This window comes from Octopus bimaculoides, chromosome 30 (genome assembly GCF_046866305.1).
Source record: "Octopus bimaculoides isolate indiv1 chromosome 30, ASM4686630v1, whole genome shotgun sequence".
In the NCBI taxonomy this organism is placed as follows: Eukaryota; Metazoa; Mollusca; class Cephalopoda; order Octopoda; family Octopodidae; genus Octopus; species Octopus bimaculoides.
Genome location: NC_142957.1, coordinates 9,880,812 through 9,902,013, shown reverse-complemented (window position 1 = coordinate 9,902,013; position 21,202 = coordinate 9,880,812). Strand labels below are relative to the sequence as shown.

General features: G+C 40.8%; 1 protein-coding gene across 4 annotated transcripts in view; it reads right to left on the bottom strand.

Annotated features, from left to right (window-relative positions):
* LOC106874221 (unconventional myosin-XIX) overlaps positions 1–21,202 on the bottom strand; it is a 60,025-nt gene that overhangs the window by 16,826 nt on the left and 21,997 nt on the right. For 2 of the 4 annotated variants that reach the window (XM_089346015.1, XM_089346016.1), the window contains 11 exons: positions 20,850–20,947; positions 19,851–19,935; positions 18,371–18,557; positions 17,182–17,249; positions 15,896–16,017; positions 14,715–14,825; positions 12,627–12,872; positions 11,762–11,914; positions 10,794–10,972; positions 9,688–9,890; positions 1,241–1,374 (listed from right to left, as the gene is read on the bottom strand). In XM_089346015.1, the coding sequence (XP_089202141.1) occupies positions 1,241–1,374; positions 9,688–9,890; positions 10,794–10,972; positions 11,762–11,914; positions 12,627–12,872; positions 14,715–14,825; positions 15,896–16,017; positions 17,182–17,249; positions 18,371–18,557; positions 19,851–19,935; positions 20,850–20,947 (1,586 nt within the window). Of the gene's footprint in view, positions 1–1,240; positions 1,375–8,019; positions 8,041–9,687; positions 9,891–10,793; positions 10,973–11,761; positions 11,915–12,626; positions 12,873–14,714; positions 14,826–15,895; positions 16,018–17,181; positions 17,250–18,370; positions 18,558–19,850; positions 19,936–20,849; positions 20,948–21,202 lie in introns of all 4 variants that reach the window. The other 2 variants (XM_089346013.1, XM_089346014.1) reach the window with 2 other exon arrangements.

Genomic DNA, 21,202 nt, shown 5'->3' with positions numbered 1-21,202 from the left:
GAATAAGCAGGCAGTAGATGTATTACACATGTGGTAATTATCAGAAGGAAGGTTCAAAAAGAAAGGAAGAAAAAGTTATCTAGTGAGACAGACATAGCAGGAGATACTCTCTATTACTCTTTTACTCTTTTACTTGTTTCAGTCATTTGACTGCGGCCTTGCTGGAGCACTGCCTTTTTAGTTGAGCATATCGACCCTAGGAATTATTCTTCGTAAGCCTAGTACTTATTCTATCGGTCTCTTTTGCCGAACTGCTAAGTTACGGGGACGTAAACACACCAGCATCGGTTGTCAAGCGATGGTGGGGGGACAAACACAGACACACAAACATATACACACACAAACATATACATACACACACACACACACATATATATATATATATATGACAGGCTTCCTTCAGTTTCCATCTACCAAATCCACTCACAAGGCTTTAGTCGGCCTGAGGTTATATATATCTATCTGTCTCTCTCTCTCTCTCTCTCTCTTTGTATATATATATACATATATATATATATATATATATATATATATATATATATATATATATATATATATATATATATATATACATACATACATACATACATACATATATATATATATATATATATATATATATATATATATAGAGAGAGAGAGAGAGAGAGAGAGTTATTAATATTTCTAAGTCTCTCTAAATTAATAGTTATCGCCAAGCCAACATGGCAGTCCCAAAATTAGGACGAAAGCTGCCGTGAATTAGCTCCAAGAAGCCATCGCCTCTAGCTAGCTATGTGACACACGAAACCTGTGTCCTTTATAACCTTCGAACAGGGGAGGTCAGCAGCTTCCCCTTGCTGGTTTGGCATCTGCAGACTAGACTAGTTTCAGGGTGTTGCCCCTTGTCAATGCAGAGCAGCCAAGCTCCAGCCAGGCGGCGCTACTGACTGTCTGTTCGAAGGTTATTTATCTAATTTCAGTGGAATCTATCCACTGGTTTGTATATATATAGATATATATATATATAGATATATATATAGATATATATATACATACATATATATATAGATATATATATATAGATATATATATATACATACATATATATGTACCTACACAAACACACACACACATGGCCAGTTCCAAGAAGCAGAGACTATAATAGCTGCTGTAGAAAAGAAAGAAAGAGGAGACGGTGTAAAATAACACCAACAAATATAAAACAAATCCCACCTGACTGCAGATATAAAGAAGTTACCTGAGACTGAGTCAAGAAGATCCTGTTCTTGCCGAAGTATTTACAAAAGGAAGCTGGGTTGACAAGGTGCTTTTCACAAGAAATGGTGAGGATAGCAGCACAGCATCTCATCAAATGTTCACAGCTAGCAAGACCTGCAACACAACAGACAAAACTTATTTCTGAATGACTTGCACATACAACTAGGAATTATATGATGTTACTCTCTGTGACCACCACCTTTTGGGTCTTTCATAGAAACTGTATGTCTTAAAAGTGTTTATATTGAAACTGGATTATTCATCTCTAGTTTATTTAAGAATGTTTGGTAAAGTATGTCTCAAGCACCATCTTATGTCTTTATTGCCCACAAGGGGCTAAACATAGAGGAGACAAACAAGGACAGACAGAGGGGTTAAGTCGATGTAATTGACCCCAGTGCGTGCGTAATTGGTACTTAATTTATCGACCCTGAAAAGATGAAAGGCAAAGTTGACCTCGGCGGAATTTGAACTCAGAACGTAACGGCAGACGATATATCGCTAAATATTTCGCCCGGCGTGCTAACGATTCTGCCAGCTCGCACCATCTTAACGAAGCAAAGTATATTTATTTTTTTGTTCCGCCAAGTTTGAATTTGCTTTTTATCCTTTCGAAGTCGATAATATAAGTACCATGAAGTAGTTGTAATGCTGTCAACTTAATGTGACAGTCCCCTGAAGGGAATAATACTACTGTTGGTTAGACCTAGGAAGCTGCACCGCTTCCTGTTGGCCTTGACACATTTCCTGTGTCCTTATGTTTACAAGGGGGAGACAAGCACCTCCACCCAGCTAAGCCTGCATCCATGGCATGTTTCTGAGTCTTTGCTCGCCATCAGTCTGGAGTAGCATGAAACCAACACCGTATGATTGTCTAGAGACAGCATTCTTTGTGCTGTATTAATCTGGTTCACTATGATTTTATGTGGCGGAAGTTGAAGCGTTGCAGTTAATTGAAAGCTCGTTTCTTGTACTCTTTCCACCATTTTATGCACAACTCAAACGAGAGGCAAGAATTTATAATAAAAGAGTCGGAGACACATTCTTCCAGCTAAACATTTAAAATTAATTGAAACATTAACAGGATAGGCTAATCTACTAATTAATTAATGTGCTGTTATGCCTCATTATGTTGTACTTTAGTAATATAACCTATCCTGCTAGTTCTAATGAATTATCGTAGAGATATGAATTAGAGTGATGATGTTAGCAGAAACTATTTTTAGTAATGAATTTCCAAAGGAGTGGCAGAAAACCTCAACACAAAGCCAAACAGACCCATCTATTTCAAGCAAGAGACATGACTCCTTCTGGGAAAGGTAAAGGGCTCTGGGACTGTCTGATCACAAGAAAGCTCTTCAGATCAGGCGCCTGGAATGTAGAAATCATGCACAATCATGTTAGCAAGGCAGGATGAATGACAGCTGAATTTCACAAATACTACAGTGGTATCGTCAGGGTAAGGGGTTAGCTTGAAGACAAAGAATTGGAAAAAGAATTGGAAGGAAAAAGAAATGGAAGGAAGATTAAAGGGAGATAGAATAAAAAAAACTAGAAGGTGTTAGAAAGGGTTGTAAAAGACAGAAAGAATTATGTTGATGTGTTAAGAGTACATGATGATGATTCACAGAGAAATGAAAGGTTAAGAGAATATCTACATCTTTTATCTTTTACTGGTTTTAGTCATTGGACAGCAGCCATGTAGGGGCACCACTCTGAGGGGTTTAGTTGAACAAATCATTATTTTAAAATCTGGTACTTATTCACTAAATGAACTCTAAGGCCCTTTGATTCCAGGCCTTGTTTCCACACCTGAAATTTCTTCTCTAGTTCTGGTAGAGATTCAGCAATAAGAACATGGTCCCAGGGGCAGCCAGTCGAATTCCTTTGTTATGGGGATTGAGAACTGATCTTTGATGAATTCCTTCTTGTACACTAGATTCATTGCTATACTCATTGTCGACTTTCACCTTTTGAGCGTGGCCGTTGCCAGTACCGCCTGACTGGCCTTCGTGCCGGTGGCACGTAAAAAGCACCCACTACACTCTCGGAGTGGTTGGCATTAAGAACGGCATCCAGCTGCAGAAACTCTGCCAGATCAGATTGGAGCCAGGTGCAGCCTTCTGGCTCACCAGCCCTCAGTCAAACCATCCAACCCATGTCAGCATGGAAAGCGGACGTTAAACGACGGTGATGATAATGAAAGCATTCCTGTACATGGCTTACACAGTTCTCACCAACCACTCAGCTATCCCTAGCTTCCACACTGATCACCTTGACAACCAGAATTGATGAGTTTACATCTCCATAACTTAGTGGTTTGGCAAAAGAGACCAATAGAATAAGTATTAGGCTTAAAAACAAATGTCCTGGAGTTGATTTGTTCGACTAAAACCCTTTGAGGTGGTGTTCCAGCATGGCCGCAGTCAAACGATTGAAATGAGTAAAAAGAAATAAGGACATGGGTTAATTTGTTCAAGTAAAACTCTTCAAGGCAGTGCCCCAGCATGGCCGCAGTCTCAATCAAGCCTGTCTCAATCAATTTTTTTTCTAAGACTGCTTGCTGCAAATTGGCCCCACCGCAACCACGACCCCTCCTCAACACAGCCTGCTACCACACAGTCCATAATCAAACAATAAATTAAGATATAACATTAATAACAACAGCCACTGACAAGTGGAAAGACGGCAATGTTGGAATTACGCCAGACGAGTTTTCATTTTAACAAAATCGAAAAAAGCTGTGTTGTTTCAAGTAAGAAACAACAAAAATATAGAAATAAATTTAAAAAAAAAAAAAAAAAGCTCTAGAAATTACTAACAGTATGGCTTGAACACAAAGAGTTTTTGTTTTTGGCAATATTCCCCACTCATGGTGGCTGGAATCTCTGTATTTAGCCAGAAATACCTGCTGTTCCAGTTGTGTCACTGAAAGGTTCAAAAAGACTGCATTAATCTCGTTCATCCTCAGAAACCCATAATCATTGTTTCCAGTACTGTAAATATTTCACAAGGAATATTTCCAATTTTCCGATATTCTGACATTCCAATAAGACTGCATGCCAGTCCTCTTTGGTAGTAAATCTACAGCCAGTTCATTTAATTCCTGAAGATTTATACCAGAAATATCTTAAATGATAGGAAACAGCTGGATTTAATAACAACATCTGCAACTGATGCATGGACGGAATTTAGCTGAAAAAAATGTTTATATTTGATTGGTGTAAGAAAAACTATTTTCTTTATGTCAATGGCGTATCCCCCCTCCTCTCTCTCACTTTATATATATATATATATATATATATATATATATATATATATATATATATATATATATATATACATACATACATATATATACATACATATATATATATATATATATATATATATATATATATATATATATATACATATACATATATATATTTCTTTTATTTGTTTCAGTCATTTGACTGTGGCCATGCTGGAGCACCGCCTTTTAGTCGAACAAATCGACCCCAGGACTTATTCTTTGTAAGCCTACTACTTATTCTATCGGTCTCTTTTGTTGAACCGTTAAATTACAGGGATGTAAACACACCAGCATCAGATGTCAAGCGACGATGGGGGGGGGGGGGGGGGGACAAACAGACACGCACATACGTACATATATATGTATGTATATGATAGGCTTCTTTCAGTTTCTGTTAACCAAATCCCCTCACATTGCATTATATCTATCTATCTATCTATCTATCTATCTATCTATCTATCTATCTATCATCATCATCGTTTAACGTCCGCTTTCCATGCTAGCATGGGTTGGACGATTTGACTGAGGACTGGTGCAACCGGATGGCAACACCAGGCTCCAATCTGATTTGGCAGAGTTTCTACAGCTGGATGCCCTTCCTAATGCCAACCACTCCGAGAGTGTAGTGGGTGCTTTTACGTGTCACCCGCACGAAAACGGCCACGCTCGAAATGGTGTCTTTTATGTGCCACCCGCACAAGCCAGTCCAGGGGCACTGGCAACGATCTCGCTCGAAAATCCTACGGGAGCCAGTCAGGCGGTACTGGCAACGGCCACGCTCAAAATGGTGCATCTCATGTGCCACCCGCACAAGAACCAGTCCAGGGGCACTGGCAACGATCTTACTTGGCTTGCCGGGTCTTCTCACGCACAGCCCATTTCCAAAGGTCTCGGTCCGTAGTCATCGCCTCAGTGAGGCCCAATGTACGAAGGTCTTGCCTCACCACCTCAGCCCAGGTCTTCCTGGGCCTAAAACACATATATACACATATATATATATATAGATAGATAGATAGATATAGATAGGGATATACATACACACACATAAATATCAAACAATGAGAATGAGTGCTCAACACCGCAAAATGGAGATGAATACCAATGTTCCATGTGATAAGCTTGATAATTGTTAAGGGGATCCTTATGATGAAACCAATGGTAGCCTTAACCCACAAATAAACACTATATCATGTGATCACGTGACTGACCAGGCTATTAGATGTTGCTACACATCACTAGTCACAATGCGCTTTTGCATCGTTTTAGCTTTCATATGACGCCACCCTGCTGGCCAGGCGAGCAGGCCGACACACCCCAGACATGGAAGATTGGAAACAAATGACACTGCTTGTATAACAGTGACACTCATTTACAATTGTCACATGATGCCAAGACAAGGAAACACGCACATACACATACTGCTCCCTCCAAAGTGGAAGCAATATTATCGATAATGGCTGAAATGAAGTGTTTTGCTTGAGAAGACAATTCGCCACCCAGTCAGAGAATCGAACCCACAACTTAGCTATTGTGAGTGCAATAGCTTAACCAGTAGGCCATGCGCCTTCATAAAGAATGTGTATGTGTGTGTGTGTGTGTGTGTGCGTGCATATTCCTATTGTTGAGGACAAAAGCATGTGTTTGAACACAAAGACATATAATTGTGGAATATTGTTATTCTTATTAATACGACTGCCAAGTTCAAATGGCCTGATAGGGAGACATACTTGTTTAAGACGGAGAAGAATAAAAGCCATGTACTTTTGCCGAGGTCAGCCATTTTGCAGATGGGAATATTTCATTGATAATTCATGAGAAAGAGAACATTTGGGGGACAGTCAGCTTTTAAAGACTTAGCTTTTCTCATAAGATTAAAAATTAACATTCGTTTCCTTCGTTTCCTGTTGCACTCGGTTATCTTGCAAAGCACTGAAAGGACACAAAATCTCATAAAACAAGATTTTGTACAAAGATAAATCCAGAGAAACTGAATATTGCATTAATCTTAATTCCGATTGTAAAGTCGTGAGTTCGATTCCCGGCGATGCGTTGTGTCCTTGAGCAAGACACTTTATTTCACGTTGCTCCAGTTCACGCAGCCGGCAAAAATGAGTAGTACCTGTAATTCAAAGGGGCCAGCCTTGTCACACTCTGTGTCATGCTAGATTTCCCTGAGGACTATGTTAAATATACATGTGTCTGTGGAGTGCTCAGCCACACAGATGTTAATTTCACAAGCAGAGTCTTCCATTGGTTGGACCGACTGGCGTGCTCGTCATTGTAACCGACGGATTGCCATATATAATGTCATGTTAATAGAATCCACTCAGCCGGCAAAAATGAGTGTAGTGGAGTCACCAAATTGTGGTATGTTTTTGTTTAGTGTCGGTGCGATAGACATGTGTTGCCTGTGAAATGACAAAGCGATAACTGGTTTAACTATAACATTTTTTTATTTGCTGGTGTTAATAAATAATATTTGCCACTACATTCAATTTTGACAACTTGCTTCGAGTTGCTAGAAAAATGATGGAACCAGGATACATCTGGAGTTGATGTACCCTAAGACTAGATATGTTCGTGTGCGTGTGTGTGTTCGTTCTTTCATCATGAATAGCAGGCATCAGGTCTCTGTTTCATAGTAGCAGAACACTGATTTCAGTCTGCGAGCATCACAGTCTCTCTGTCTCTGGCCGTGTGTGTCTCCTGTCTTGTTGACCACTCTATTTATAAGAATCGTGGCAGCTAGAAGGACAGACATACTGCAGCAGGCTTAGTACCTAAGTAGGCCAGTTGCTGTCCAGTTGAACTTCGCCTGACATTTATGAGGTTGAAGGTCAAAGGGAGATCATTAACCACTTTTTGACAGGACAAAGAAAACCTGCTTTTCGCGCCTGTTGATAGTGGTGTATGAACGACAGAGAATTCTTAGATTTGGTTTCGAATCTAGGCTTGGAGAAGGAAGTGTAAATTTTTACATGAGTAGTAGCTGTATTTCAAAAGGCCAGCTTTGTCACACTTTGTGTCACGCTGAATCTCCCTGAGGACTATGCTATATATACATGTGTCTATGGAGTGCTCGGCCACACACATGTTAATTTCACAAGCAGAGTCTTCCATTGATCGGATCGACTGGAGCCCTCGTCGTCGTAACCGACGGATTGCCATATATAATACCATGTTAATAGAATCCAGTAAAGTGTCTGTGACATGTGCAAAGTTGAGTTATACTGAAAGGCTGAGCAAAAGCTGAGCAGAGAAAGCAACAGAAGATGAAAGGGTATTTTGGCAAAGATGTGCAGAAGTGATGTCAGGGGTAGAGACATGTACAGCTGAAACTGGAAAGATCTATACAACCCGTGGTACTATGAATAGGCAGGTGTTAAAATGGATGATGATGACGACGACGATGAATCTGTGGCAAGCATCAGGTGTAAAAGGTGAAAGCTCCTTACAACACTTACCTTTCAAATCTTCGTCATCTGCTGGAAAGAGAGCAACTGAATTTCAGGACAACGCTTTATAAGATCTCCAGAACATCATAAGTTAGATCAACAGCTCATCACTTGGATATTCTGGATTTTCAGTTACACGGATAAGTTACACTACACTACTTTGCAATTAATTACTACGTGGTAGAGTGTCAGGTTCACAGTCACAAGGTAGTGAGTTCAATTCACGGACTGGGTTGTGTTGTGTATTATGTTCTTGAGCAAGACACTTTATTTCATGTTGCTCCAGTTCACTCAGCTGTAGAAATGAGCTGTGATGTCACTGGTGCCAAACTGTATCGGCCCCTTTGCCTTTCCCTTGGATAACATCAGTGGCGTGGCGAGGGGAGACCGGTATGCATGGGTGACTGCTGGTCTTCCATAAACAACCTTGCCCAGACTTATGCCTCAGAGGGGAACTTTCTAGGTACAATCCCATGGTCATTCATGACCAAAGGGGGTTTTTACTGTGGAGAAGGGAGGCTGGTATGCATGGGCGACTGCTGGTCTTCCATAAACAATTTTGCCTGGACATGTAACTTGGAGGGGAACTTTCTAGGTGCAATCCTATGGTCATTCATGACTGAAAAGGGGGTCTTTACCTGGTCTGATAGCAGAGCCCTTAAAAGGAGTTTATTGTGATATGATGTATAGATACGGAGTAAACGTTTGCACAAATATTCTCAAAGTAAATCATAGAAAAATTTTGTAATGACTTGTTTTTATTGCAAAAAAAAAAAAAATTTTTAAATAAGAAACACATCTCGCAGTGTTTAAAAAGCAGAATGAATTTCTTGTAGTTGAAATTTTATTGCAAACCTCACCAGTTTTCCTCCCAACTTTTTGGGATTCTAGACATTGAGACAAAGAAAATGATATACTGACCTCAAAAATGGCTGGGGTGGTGCTTATGACATTCTGTTACCAAATGCCTCCTATATTATATGTGTGCCTATCATAGTATATTTCACACAGAGAGGGTCATAGCTCAACTAATTAGGAAGACAGTTAGCTTTGATAAGATGCAGTTTGGTTTTGTGCCTTGTCTGTCAAAGCCAAAATAATTTAAATAAACCACAAATTTATTTGGTATTTTTTGTATATGGTATTTAGTATCCTTTTCCCATTTTTGTTTCATATACAAACGTGTGTGTGTGTGTGTGTGTGTGTGTGTGTGTGTGTGTGTGTGTGTGGCTTTTAGTTTTTTACACGTTTCAGTCATTTTGACTGCGGCCATGCTGGAGTACTGCCTTAAGGCATTTTAGTGAAATAAATCAATCCCAAGACTTATTCTTTGTAAGTCTAGTACTTATTCTATTGGTCTCTTTTGCTGAACCGCTAAGTTACGGGGACATAAACACATCAATGTCGCTGGACAAACACAGATACAAATATATGAGTGTGTGTGTGTGTATAAAGCGGGCTTCTTTCAGTTTCCGTCTACCAAATCCACTCACAAGGCTTTGGTTGGCCCGAGGCTATAGTAGAAGACACTTGCCCAAGGTGCCACGCAGTGGGAATGAACCCGGAACCATGTGGTTGGTAAGCAAGCTACTTACCACACAGCCACTCCTACGCCTCGTTTGAAAAATGTGTTGTGTAATTGGTAAGGTGAGAAAATACTAAGTGTTATGTGCTTACCTGTACGTCTCCGCATCACTTTACAAGGTGTTGGTGTTCGTTTTACTCTTTCTCGTACCTGAAGTCTCTTATTTGCCATGGTACTAATGATGTTGTCAATGCTGACATTGTCTTCAAGGGCTCCATCAAGTCTGTGGCCACTTGCTGGTCCCCTAGTACACCGAACTACAGAGTACCGACGGAGGAAGTCTGCATACGTCATCCTGAAATAGATATTTATTTAGAACAGTTTGGTGTGGGATATGTTGCTTAAGAAGTTTACTTTCTCAGCATGGCGGTTAGTGTTTGGTCCCACTGCAGGACACATTAGAAGAATGTCTTCTACTAATGCCTACGTTGGGTTGACCAAATGCTTGTGAGAGGACTTGATAGATGTAAACTGGAAGAAGCCTGTTGTGTGTATGTATATATGTATATATATATATCATCATCATCATCATCGTTTAGCGTTTGCCTTCCATGCTAGCATGGATTGGATGGTTTGACAAGGGTCTGGGAAGCCAGGAGGTTGCACCAGGCCTCAATCTGATCTGGCAGTGATTCTACAGCTGGATGCCCTTCCTAACGCCAACCACCCCCGAGAGTGTAGTGGGTGCTTTTTACATGCCATGCCACCAGCACAGGGGCCATAGGAGGCTGGCAATGGCTACGATCGGTTGGTGCTTTTTACATGCCACCGGCACGGAAGCCAGTCAAGGCGGCGCTGGCATCAGCCACGTCCGGACGGTGCTTTTTACGTGCCACTGGCACGGGTGTCACAACTACAATTTCCATTTGATTTTCATTTTGATGTTGATGTACTTGACTCAATAGGTCTCCTCAAGCACAGCAGTATATATACATATATATATATATATATATATATCACCATTAAAGGTTTATCACCAATATCATCCTTTAACATCTGCTTTTCATGCTGGCATGGGTTGGACGGTTTGACTGAAACTGGTAAACTGCACCAAGTTCCAGTCTGATTTGGCATGGTTTCTATGGTTGGACGCCCTTCCTAATGCCAGCCACTCCAAGAGTGCAATGGGTGCTGTTTACGTGCCACTGGGTATGGGTGCCCACAAAGAATATTCCAGACATCGGTACAAAATACTGACCTGACAGGGTGACCTTGGTGACTAATCTCCACTGTTTCCAAAATCCCACTGGCCTTTAGCTGAGACATCATAAAGAGTCGGTCAAATTTATTGGGGACACAGTCCTTGTTGGGTTTCAGGCAGCGAACGTAGTGGACATCTGAGGCATTTAGTGACAGCATCAGTTGGTCAAGAGAGGTCTGGAAGATAATAATAAAAAAAATATAATAATAATAATCACCTAAAGCTCCATGAGGTTCCGGCAGGGGATGGTGGCGAACCCTGCTGTACTCTTTCACCACAACTTTCTCTCATTCTTACTTCCTGTTTCTGTTGTGCCTGTAATTCAAAGGGGTCAGCATCCCCGAGAACTACGTTAAGGGTACACGTGTGTGTGGAGTGCTCAACTACTTGCACGTTTACTTTACTGTGTGAAAGCGCAATGGCCCAGTGGTTAGGGCAGCAGACTCGTGGTTTCGATTCCCAGACTGGGCGTTGTGAGTGTTTATTGAGCGAAAACACCTAAAAGCTCTACGAGGCTCCAGCAGGGGATGGTGGCGAACCCTGCTGTACTCTTTCACCACAACTTTCTCTCACTCTTACTTCCTGTTTCTGTTGTACCTGTATTTCGAAGGGTCAGCCTTGTCACACTCTGTGTCACGCTGAATATCCCCGAGAACTACGTTAAGGGTACACATGTCTGTGGAGTGCTCAGCCACTTGCACGTTAATTTCACGAGCAGGCTGTTCCGTTGATCGGATCAACTGGAAACCCTCGACGTCATAAGCGACGGAGTGCCAACAACAATATTTCTAGAATGATATTGTAGAGTATGTGTGAGAAGTTGGATCTAGCCAGTGTGAACCTAAAACAGGTTGAATATTTGGGCCGGATATGAGTGCTTTAAATGTTAAAGGGTTAAGAAACACAGATCAAGAAGAGTAAATATCAAAAAAGAGATTATTGCAGGGAAAATCTCTCAGATTTACCTTGAATTTTGTTAAAACTGTTTTTTTCTTCTTACTTGGTGTTGATGTTGTTGTTGTTGTTGATGTTGATGATGTTATGGAAGTCATGATTTGTTGGACAAAGTCAAGTTGGCTAGTTTTGACCAGATTTTCCACTTCGCTTGGTATATTGTCCTGAAAATTAACACAATAATTCAACTGGATTAAATTAAATATAATAAACTAGCCACAAGGTTGACAAAAAAGAAAAAAAATGAACAAATCTTTTTTTTTTTTTTTTTTTACCTGTTTCAGTCATTTGAACTGTGGCTACTTATCTGTCCGCAACACTTTATTTTCAATTTGGCTGCAATCATTTTCTTTACCTCCACGACCATGCTTGAATGGTGCTTTTTACGTACCACTGGCACGGGAGCCAGTCAGGCGGCACTGGCAACGACCACGCTCGAATGGTGCTTTTTATGTACCACTGGCACGGGAGCCAGTCAGGCGGCACTGGCAACGACCACGCTCGAATGGTGCTTTTATGTGCCACTGGCACGAGGGTCAGTCAAGCAGCATTGGCAATGACCATGCTCGAATGGTGCTTTTTATGTACCACTGGCACAGGAGCCAGTCAGGCGGCACTGGCAATGACCATGCTCGAATGGTGTTTTTACATGCCACCAGCACTCCCACCTAATATTATGAATGATTAGCCCCTTGTACTAACTGTCCACTCAGGGACACCATATGTATGTGTGTGTGTGTGTGCATGATTTACATGGCTATCATGCTGTTTTTTCAATGTAACATTATCAGTCTCAATGTTTGGTCTCACCTTAATCCCTTCACCAAACACAACAAACAACTCAAATATTAGACTTTTCATATTTTTTAAACAAACCTTGTTTTTCTCAACCATTTCTCTGGCTTCATAATCAACAACGCCACAAAAATGTCTGATCACAAATCTGGGACTAAGTTTCTCTGAATTCTTCTTCTGACTTCTTTGAGCAGCTGAAGAACTGTCGTTGATCTTATTGTGAAGTCTTGGTGTCAAAGGCTGACGATGGCTGGTCTTTCTATTGGTGACCTCCATCAAACGGTTACCAAGACTTATCAGGTCTTTTGGACGATTCAGGTAGACTTCCTAATTGAATAAATTGAAACAAATAATGAAACTTGAAAATCTGGAATATAGTAATTAAAAGAATATACTCTTTTACTTGTTTCGGTCATTTGACTGTGGCCATGCTGGAGCACTGCCTTTAGTCGAGCAAATCGACCCCAGGACTTATTCTTTGTAAGCCTAGTACTTATTCTATTGGTCTCTTTTGCCGAACCGCTAAGTGACGGGGACATAAACACACCAGCATCGGTTGTCAAGCGAAGTTGTGGGGGGGGGGGGGGGACAAACATACACACACACACACACACACACACACACACATATATATATATATATATATATATATATATATATATATACATATATACGACGGGCTTCTTTCAGTTTCCGTCTACCAAATCCACTCACAAGGCTTTGGTCGGTCCGAGGCTATAGTAGAAGACACTTGCCCAAGGTGTCACGCAGTGGGACTGAACCCAGAACCATGTGGTTGATAAGCAAGCTACTTACCACACAGCCAGTCCTGCGCCTATGTATGTATAATATATATATATATATATATATATATATATATATATATATATATATATATATATATATATATATATATATATATATATATATATATATATATATATATATATATATATATATATATATATATATATATATATATATATATATATATATATATATATATATATATATATATATATATATATATATATATATATATATATATATATATATATATATATATATATATATATATATATATATATACATATATATATATATATATATATATATACATATATACGACGGGCTTCTTTCAGTTTCCGTCTACCAAATCCACTCACAAGGCTTTGGTCGGTCCGAGGCTATAGTAGAAGACACTTGCCCAAGATGCCACGCAGTGGGAATGAACCCGGAACCATGTGGTTGATAAGCAAGCTACTTACCACACAGCCACTCCTGGTAATTAAAAGAATATGGTAATTAAACAATAAGATCTTTTATATTTTTATTGTTTCAGTCATTGCATTGTGACCAAGCTGGAGTACTGCCTTAAAGAGTTCAGTCAAACAAATTAATATCAGTGCTTTTTAACCCTTTAGCCATATCGTCGAACCCTGCTGTACTCTTCCACAACTTTCTCTCACTCTTACTTCCTGTTTCTGTTGTACCTGTAATTCAAAGGGTCAGCCTTGTCACACTGTGTCACGCTGAATATCCCCCCGAGAACTACGTTAACGGTACACGTGTCTGTGGAGTGCTCAGCCACTTGCACGTTAATTTCACGAGCAGGCTGTTCCATTGATCGGATCAACTGGAACTCTCGACGTCGTAAGCGACGGAGTGCCAACAAAACAACATGTCACAGGCACAAGAGCCAGTCAGGCGACACGGGCAATGACCCACGCTCAAATGGTGCTTTTTATGTGCCACCGGCACTGGTCTGTCTGTGGCAGAAGCTTCAAATTCGCATGGACCAATGCTGATCCATTTGAGGTTGCTTTTTAGGGTGTCTCTGTACCTCGGTTTAGGCCTTCCTTGTTTGCATCAGCCATGCCTGAGCTCACCATACAACAGCTGTCTGTTATGCAAAAACCTCTGGTGCTGGTGCCACTTAAAAAAAAAACCTGTGATGGTGCCACACGAAAAGTGATTGGCATTAGGATGGACATTTAACCAGAGAAACCAGTCCAAAACAGACTGTGGAACCTGGTGCGGCCATTGGCCTTACCAGTTCCTGTCAAGCTGTCCAACCCATGCCAGCATGGAAAAACGGACACTAAATGATGATGTGCAAATGATTCTGCCACCTTGTCGCTTTAGAACAACTAACAATAAGCTACTTACTTCATTAAGGAGAGCAAACACTCCACATGTGCCATCCAAGAGATCAATGTGTGGTTGGTTGTCCTCAAATTCTGTGTACGTCCACTCAATGTTCTCATCAATGTATTCAGTCTTCAAATGAAGAAAAGGTGGAAAGAGACATGTTAAGGAGCTCCTCATACGATTATGGAAATGAGTAGGTGAAGCATGGCTATTGGTATAGGCAATGAAATGATTATAGGTGCAACAGGGCTATAGGTAAACACAGGGCTATAGGCATGAGCATAATTTAGGGATAGGAAATGAAATGGCTATAGGTGCAGGCAGGGCTATAGGTAAACGCAGGGCTATAGGCATATGCATAGTTTAGGCACAGGCAACGCTATAGGCACTGAAATGGCTATAGGTGCAGACAGGGCTATAGGCATACGCATAGTTTAGGCATAGGCAACGAAATGGCTATAGGTGTAGGCTAGGCAATAGGTAAACACAGGGCTATAGGCATCTGCATAGTTTAGGAACAGACAATGTTATACGCACTGAAATGGCTATAGGTGCAGGCTGGGCAATAGGTAAAGACAGGGCTTTAAGTACCAGCAAAGTTATAGATCAGGTGATTCTCAACTGGGGCCCATGTGATCCTTAGGGGTCCACATAAGATTTTGTTGTTAAAATTTATGTGTAACAAACTGGTTATACTTCTGCAATGCACAAAATATTTAAACAACACACAGCCTGGTCCAGGAATCAAACTCACTACCTCACAATTGTAAGCCTGATGCTCTCACCACTGAACCATGTGTCTTTATTACATACACAAAAGGGTAAAGCCCCCCCACCTAATTTGGTCATGAATGACCATGGGATTGCACCTAGAAAGTTCCCCTCCGAGGCACAAGTCCAGGCAAGGTTGTTTATGGAAGACCAGCAGTCGCCCATGCATACCAGCCTCTCCTCTCTATGCCACCAATATTATCCAAGGGAAAGGCAAAGGGGCCGATACAGCTTGGCACCAGTGATGTCACAAATCATTTCTACAGCTGAGTGAACTGGAGCAATGTGAAATAAAGTGTCTTGCTCAAGAACACAACACACAGCCCGGTCCGGGAATCAAACTCATTACCTCATGATTGTGAGCCTGACGCCCTAACCACTGAGCCATGTGCCTTCACAGGAAAATAATAAAGGGATGATACACCTACCTGAAGATCTCGAAGAAAGTGCTGAACATAGTGTTGTTGTAGACGTTCATTGGCATAGTTGATGCACAACTGTTCCAGACTATTCTGTTGGAAACATTCAAACCCATAAATGTCTAGCAATCCTGGAAATCAATGGAAATGGAAATCAAAATCCTCCTCCTCCTCCTCATCATCATCATCATTTTAATGCCCACTTTTCCATGCTTGCATGGGTCAGACGGCATTTATTGAGGCAGATTTTCTATGGCCAAACATGTTCTCACAGATTATTGAAAACAAGAAACAAGGTCCTTACTGGTCACTACACTGCTATTATTTACATTTGATGGATATTTGTCCTCATCTTGTTTGTTGTTAACACAACGTTTCGGCTGATATACCCTCCAGCCCGCATCAGGTGTCTTGGGGAAATTTCGAACCTGGGTTCTCATTCCTAAGGTATTTTTCGATATTATTATTATTATTATTCTTATGATTATTATTATTAATATCATTCAGGTCACTGCCTGGAATCAAACTCAGAATCTTGGGGTTAGTAGCACTGGCTACTAACCCCAAGATTCCAAGTTCGATTCCAGGCAGTGACCTGTATAATAATAATGATATCAAAAAATACCTTAGGAATGAGAACCCAGGTTCAAAATTTCCCCAAGACACCTGAAGAAGGCTGGAGGGTATATCAGCCAAAACGTTGTGTTAACAACAAACAAGATGAGGACAAATATCCGTCAAATGTAAATAATGTAAATAATGAGTTAAAAATTGTTTGGTATGTGTCACAGCGCCTCTTTTATGTGTTTGCTCCCCACCTAACTTTAGAACTGAGCTACGCCTCTGGTTCCATCCATGTTTAATGATTAGTAGTTCTTTACTCAATGGTCCTCATCCATACACATTACATGACCATGACAGTACGGTAGACAGACAACTTACGAACAGGACAATTGTGTGGTACGATGCAGGGTCCTGTTGTGAAACGTAGGGGGGTTCCAGCAGCCACCCTTCTTGACCCGTGGCAGCACAACCTCCTCCAGGCACTTGATGTAGGCCTCCATGTTGAGTCTGAGACCGTGTTGAATCTGAGACCGTGTTGAATCTGAGACCGTGTTGAATCTGAGACCGTGTTGAGTCTGAGACCGTGTGGGAATTGTCTGTCAGTGAATTGTCTGCACACGTGTCAACACAGTCCAAATTTGGATATTGCAAGTGGAATGTCTTTCATCAGAGGTCATCTGGACTAAGGCTGACCTCTGGCTAAACAACAGCAACAACAACAAACAACTTACCAATACTTTGCTTGCAGGAGTTGCCATGGAATTGGTCATTGATATAACTGACCAGCCAGTTGAAGAGACTGAAATAGAAAAAAAAACAAAAAAACAAATCAATTACTAATTGATTGTTAATTGTAAATTGTTAATTGTAAATAATTATAGGTGCAGGCGTGGCTGCGTGGTAAGAAGTTTGCTTCCCAACTACATAGTTCCAGGTTCAGTCCCACTGCGTGGCACCTTGGGCAAGTGTCTTCTACTATAGCCTCAGGCCTACCAAAGCCTTGTGAGTGGATTTGGTAGACGGAAACTGAAAGAAGCCCATCGTGTATATATATGTGTGTGTGTGTGTGTGTGTGTGTGTGTGCGTGTGTGTTTGCCTCCCCCACCATCGTTTGACAACCAATGTTGGTGTGGTTACGCCTCCACAACTTAGCAGTTCGGCAAAAGAGACCGATAGAATAAGTACTAGGGTTAGGGTTAGGGTCAATTTGTTCGACTAAAAGTGGTGCTCCAGCATGGCCGCAGTCAAATGACTGAAATAAGTAAAAGAGTAAAAGAATGTTTTCTGATTATCTCTTATTTGTCTCATTCATTACAATGTGGCCATGCTGGGGCACCACTTTCAAGAATTTGGTCGAACAAATTGCCCCCAGTAATTAATTTTTTAAGTTTAGAACTTATGTGCAGGGGTGGCTGTGTGGTAAGAAGTTTGCTTCCCAACCACATGGTTTCAGGTTCAGTCCCTCTGCGTGGCACCTTGAGCAAGTATCTTCTACTATAGCCTTGGGCCGATCAAAGCCTTGTGAGTGGATTTGGTAGACGGAAACTGAAAGAAGCCCATTGTATATATTTATGTATATATCTATGTGTGTCTTTGTGCCTGTGTTTGCCCCCCACCACCACTTGACAACCAGTGTTGGTGTGTTTATGACCCCATAACTTAGCGGTTCAGCAAAAGAGAACAACAGAATAAATATCAGGCTTATAGAAAAAAAAAAATAAGCAGCAGGGTTGATTCATTCAACTAAAAATTCCTCAGTCTAATGGCTGAAACAAGTAAAAGATAAAAGAATCGTCTTGACCGAAATAGGGTGCTTCATGGATTTACCTTAACATTCCAGGCTTCCTCTAAAATTGTTCCTGGAGCTTTGTGAAGGAAAGAAACTCAGAAGTCAAAAATAAAAAAAACACTCAGCCTCACCTGGAGTATAACAGCATGGCCAGACAGTCACGGCGGTTGGCCGCTTCAGACTGTCGTACAGGTTTCACAAACATACTCTCACGTCCCTTCCGGCCAGAATGGATGTTACGATGCAGGAGAATATGCTGTAGCTGTCTGCTGTCGATGCACAGTAGATTGCATGCGTTTTGCATGGCATCGGAACTTCCTGGAAGTAGACACATCATCGTTATCATCATCAGCATCGACATTATCATATTAACGTTCACTTTTCCATGCTTGCATGGGTCAGGGGAAATTTATTGAGAAAGGTTTTCTACAGCAGGATGCCCTTTCTGTCACCAACCTTCACCTATTTTCAAGCAGGCTAATATTTCCTCATGGCCAGACATTCTTTTTACAGAGACTGAAAACAACATTGCTTAAACACTTTTACAATAGTTGGCCGACCATTGTATTTCTAAAAGGTTAGTGGTGGGTAAAGTCCTCAGGTACCTCCATTGGGTCCTATCAGAAGCAACTATCATTACGCTTTCCTAATGGATTCCCAAGTGTGATCGACTAAGACTTTGGATATTATCTAACCATCTCAATCTTGGTCCACCCTGTGCTCGATGAATTTGTTTTGCAATTCTTTCTGGCAATTTTCAAAACCACCTGTCCATAGTACTGGAGCTGTGGCCTTTCAATGCAAAGATATAGCAAACTCTCTGACTGCGGCAATATTTGAACTCAGAGCACTGAGGGTGAAAACAAATACCACAAAGTATTTTACATTTTAAAATCCCTTTCAATTCAGTTTCAATTTAACCCATTACCTACCAGTGATCTTATATGAGATCACTTAAAAATTACAAATTTCGTAATTATCTGTCAATATTTACACATATCTAACCTTTTTGCTATATCTACTAGGTATGTGTTGGCACTCCATCGCTTACGACGTCGAGGGTTCCAGTTGATCCGATCAACGGAACCAGCCTGCTCGTGAAATTAACGTGCAAGTGGCTGAGCACTCCACAGACACGTGTACCCTTAACGTAGTTCTCGGGGATATTCAGCGTGACACAGTGTGACAAGGCTGACCCTTTGAATTACAGGTACAACAGAAACAGGAAGTAAGAGTGAGATAAAGTTGTGGTGGAAGAGTACAGCAGGGTTCGCCACCATCCCCTGCCGGAGCCTCGTGGAGCTTTAGGTGTTTTCGCTCAATAAACACTCACAACGCCCGGTCTGGGAATCGAAACCACAAGTCCGCTGCCCTAACCACTGGGCCATTGCACCTCCACATCTACTAGGTATATTTCTCTGATATTCAAATGAGGTTTGCTAATTTTTCACCCAATATCTCACTTATTTCTATTTAAAATGTTATTTTGATCATTCCAGCGTGTTTCTGAGGCTGTTTTATGCTAGAAATCAAAGTTTCATAAAAAAAATTCCAGTCAATAGATTTATGGGAGGTAATGGGTTAAGCAAAGTTTCAAAGAAATAAACAAACCTTTGGACTGTTTGATTTTAGTTGTATCTTCATCCTGTCCTTTTATAAATTCTATGTTACCAAGATACAATATGGCCAGAAGAATCTGCAAAGATACCAAAATTCAAAAAAGCATTTTTCTTTTATTCCATTCTTTAACTTGTTTCAGTCAACGGGAAGGGCCTAGTTGGGCACCACACATCCTCCTGATTATATGTTAGCCTTTATATTTAGCTGTTATTTTTAGTACATCTTACAACCACCATTTAATAAGCGAAAAATTATTGCACGAGTAAGCAGCTTGTTAATAGCTTGCCTTGTTACTATGGGAACAGGCATGAGTGTGTCTGGCTTACAATTGGCTAAATTTAGCCAAACTATTCAAACTTTAAAAGCTACTAACTCTTTATTTATTGATTTATGGCGAAAATGAATTTCATGTTAATGATTACCATATAAAACTACATCATTACAACTAATATGAAATCAATTGGAACAGATATTGTAGAAATTGAAAAGTGGCAGCTAAACAGAAAAGATTCAGAAATATTAGACAATCTCTTTACATTTGGTGGAGGCACGTGGCTTAGTGGTTAGGGTGTCAGCATCAAGATCATAAGATTGTGGTTTCAATTCCTGGACCAGGCGACGCGTTGTGTTCTTGAGCAGAACACTTCATTTCACGTTGCTCCAGTCCACTCAGATGGCAAAAATGAGTAACGCTGCAATGGACTGGCGTCCCGTCCAGCTGGGGAACACATACGCCATTGAAACCGGGAAACCGGGCCCATGAGCCTGGCTAGGCTTTAAAAGGGCGCATTTATTTTTATTTTTTCTTTACATTTGAGGGAGGCAGATCCTTAGTCTGGGATGTAATGCACAACAAGATGTTCTCCAGCTCCAATCTTGCAGCATCAGCTGTAAACCCAGGTGTTGGTGCCCATAACATGGAGGAGATTAAAAAATTAATAAATAAAGGAGCTTGATGTAAGGTAATGAAAGATATACAATAAGAATTACCTGGAATATCTGCTTCGTTTGGCTGTCTGTCACACCAATTTCCTCCAAAGCTTTCATGGTGTTTTGGAGCATTTCACTGTCTTTTCCAGCAGACCTCTCTGAAAATACAAAAAAGATTTTATATGACTACACTCTCTGAGTGGTTGGCGTTAGGAAGGGCATCCAGCTGTAGAAACTCTGCCAAATTTAGATTGGAGCTTGGTGTTGCCATCCGGTTTCACCAGTCCTCAGTCAAATCGTCCAACCCATGCTAGCATGGAAAGCGGACGTTAAACGATGAGGATGATGATGATGACAGGCTAAGTAAACAGCCATTACTTACTTCAGTCACTTGACTGCGGCCATACTGGAGC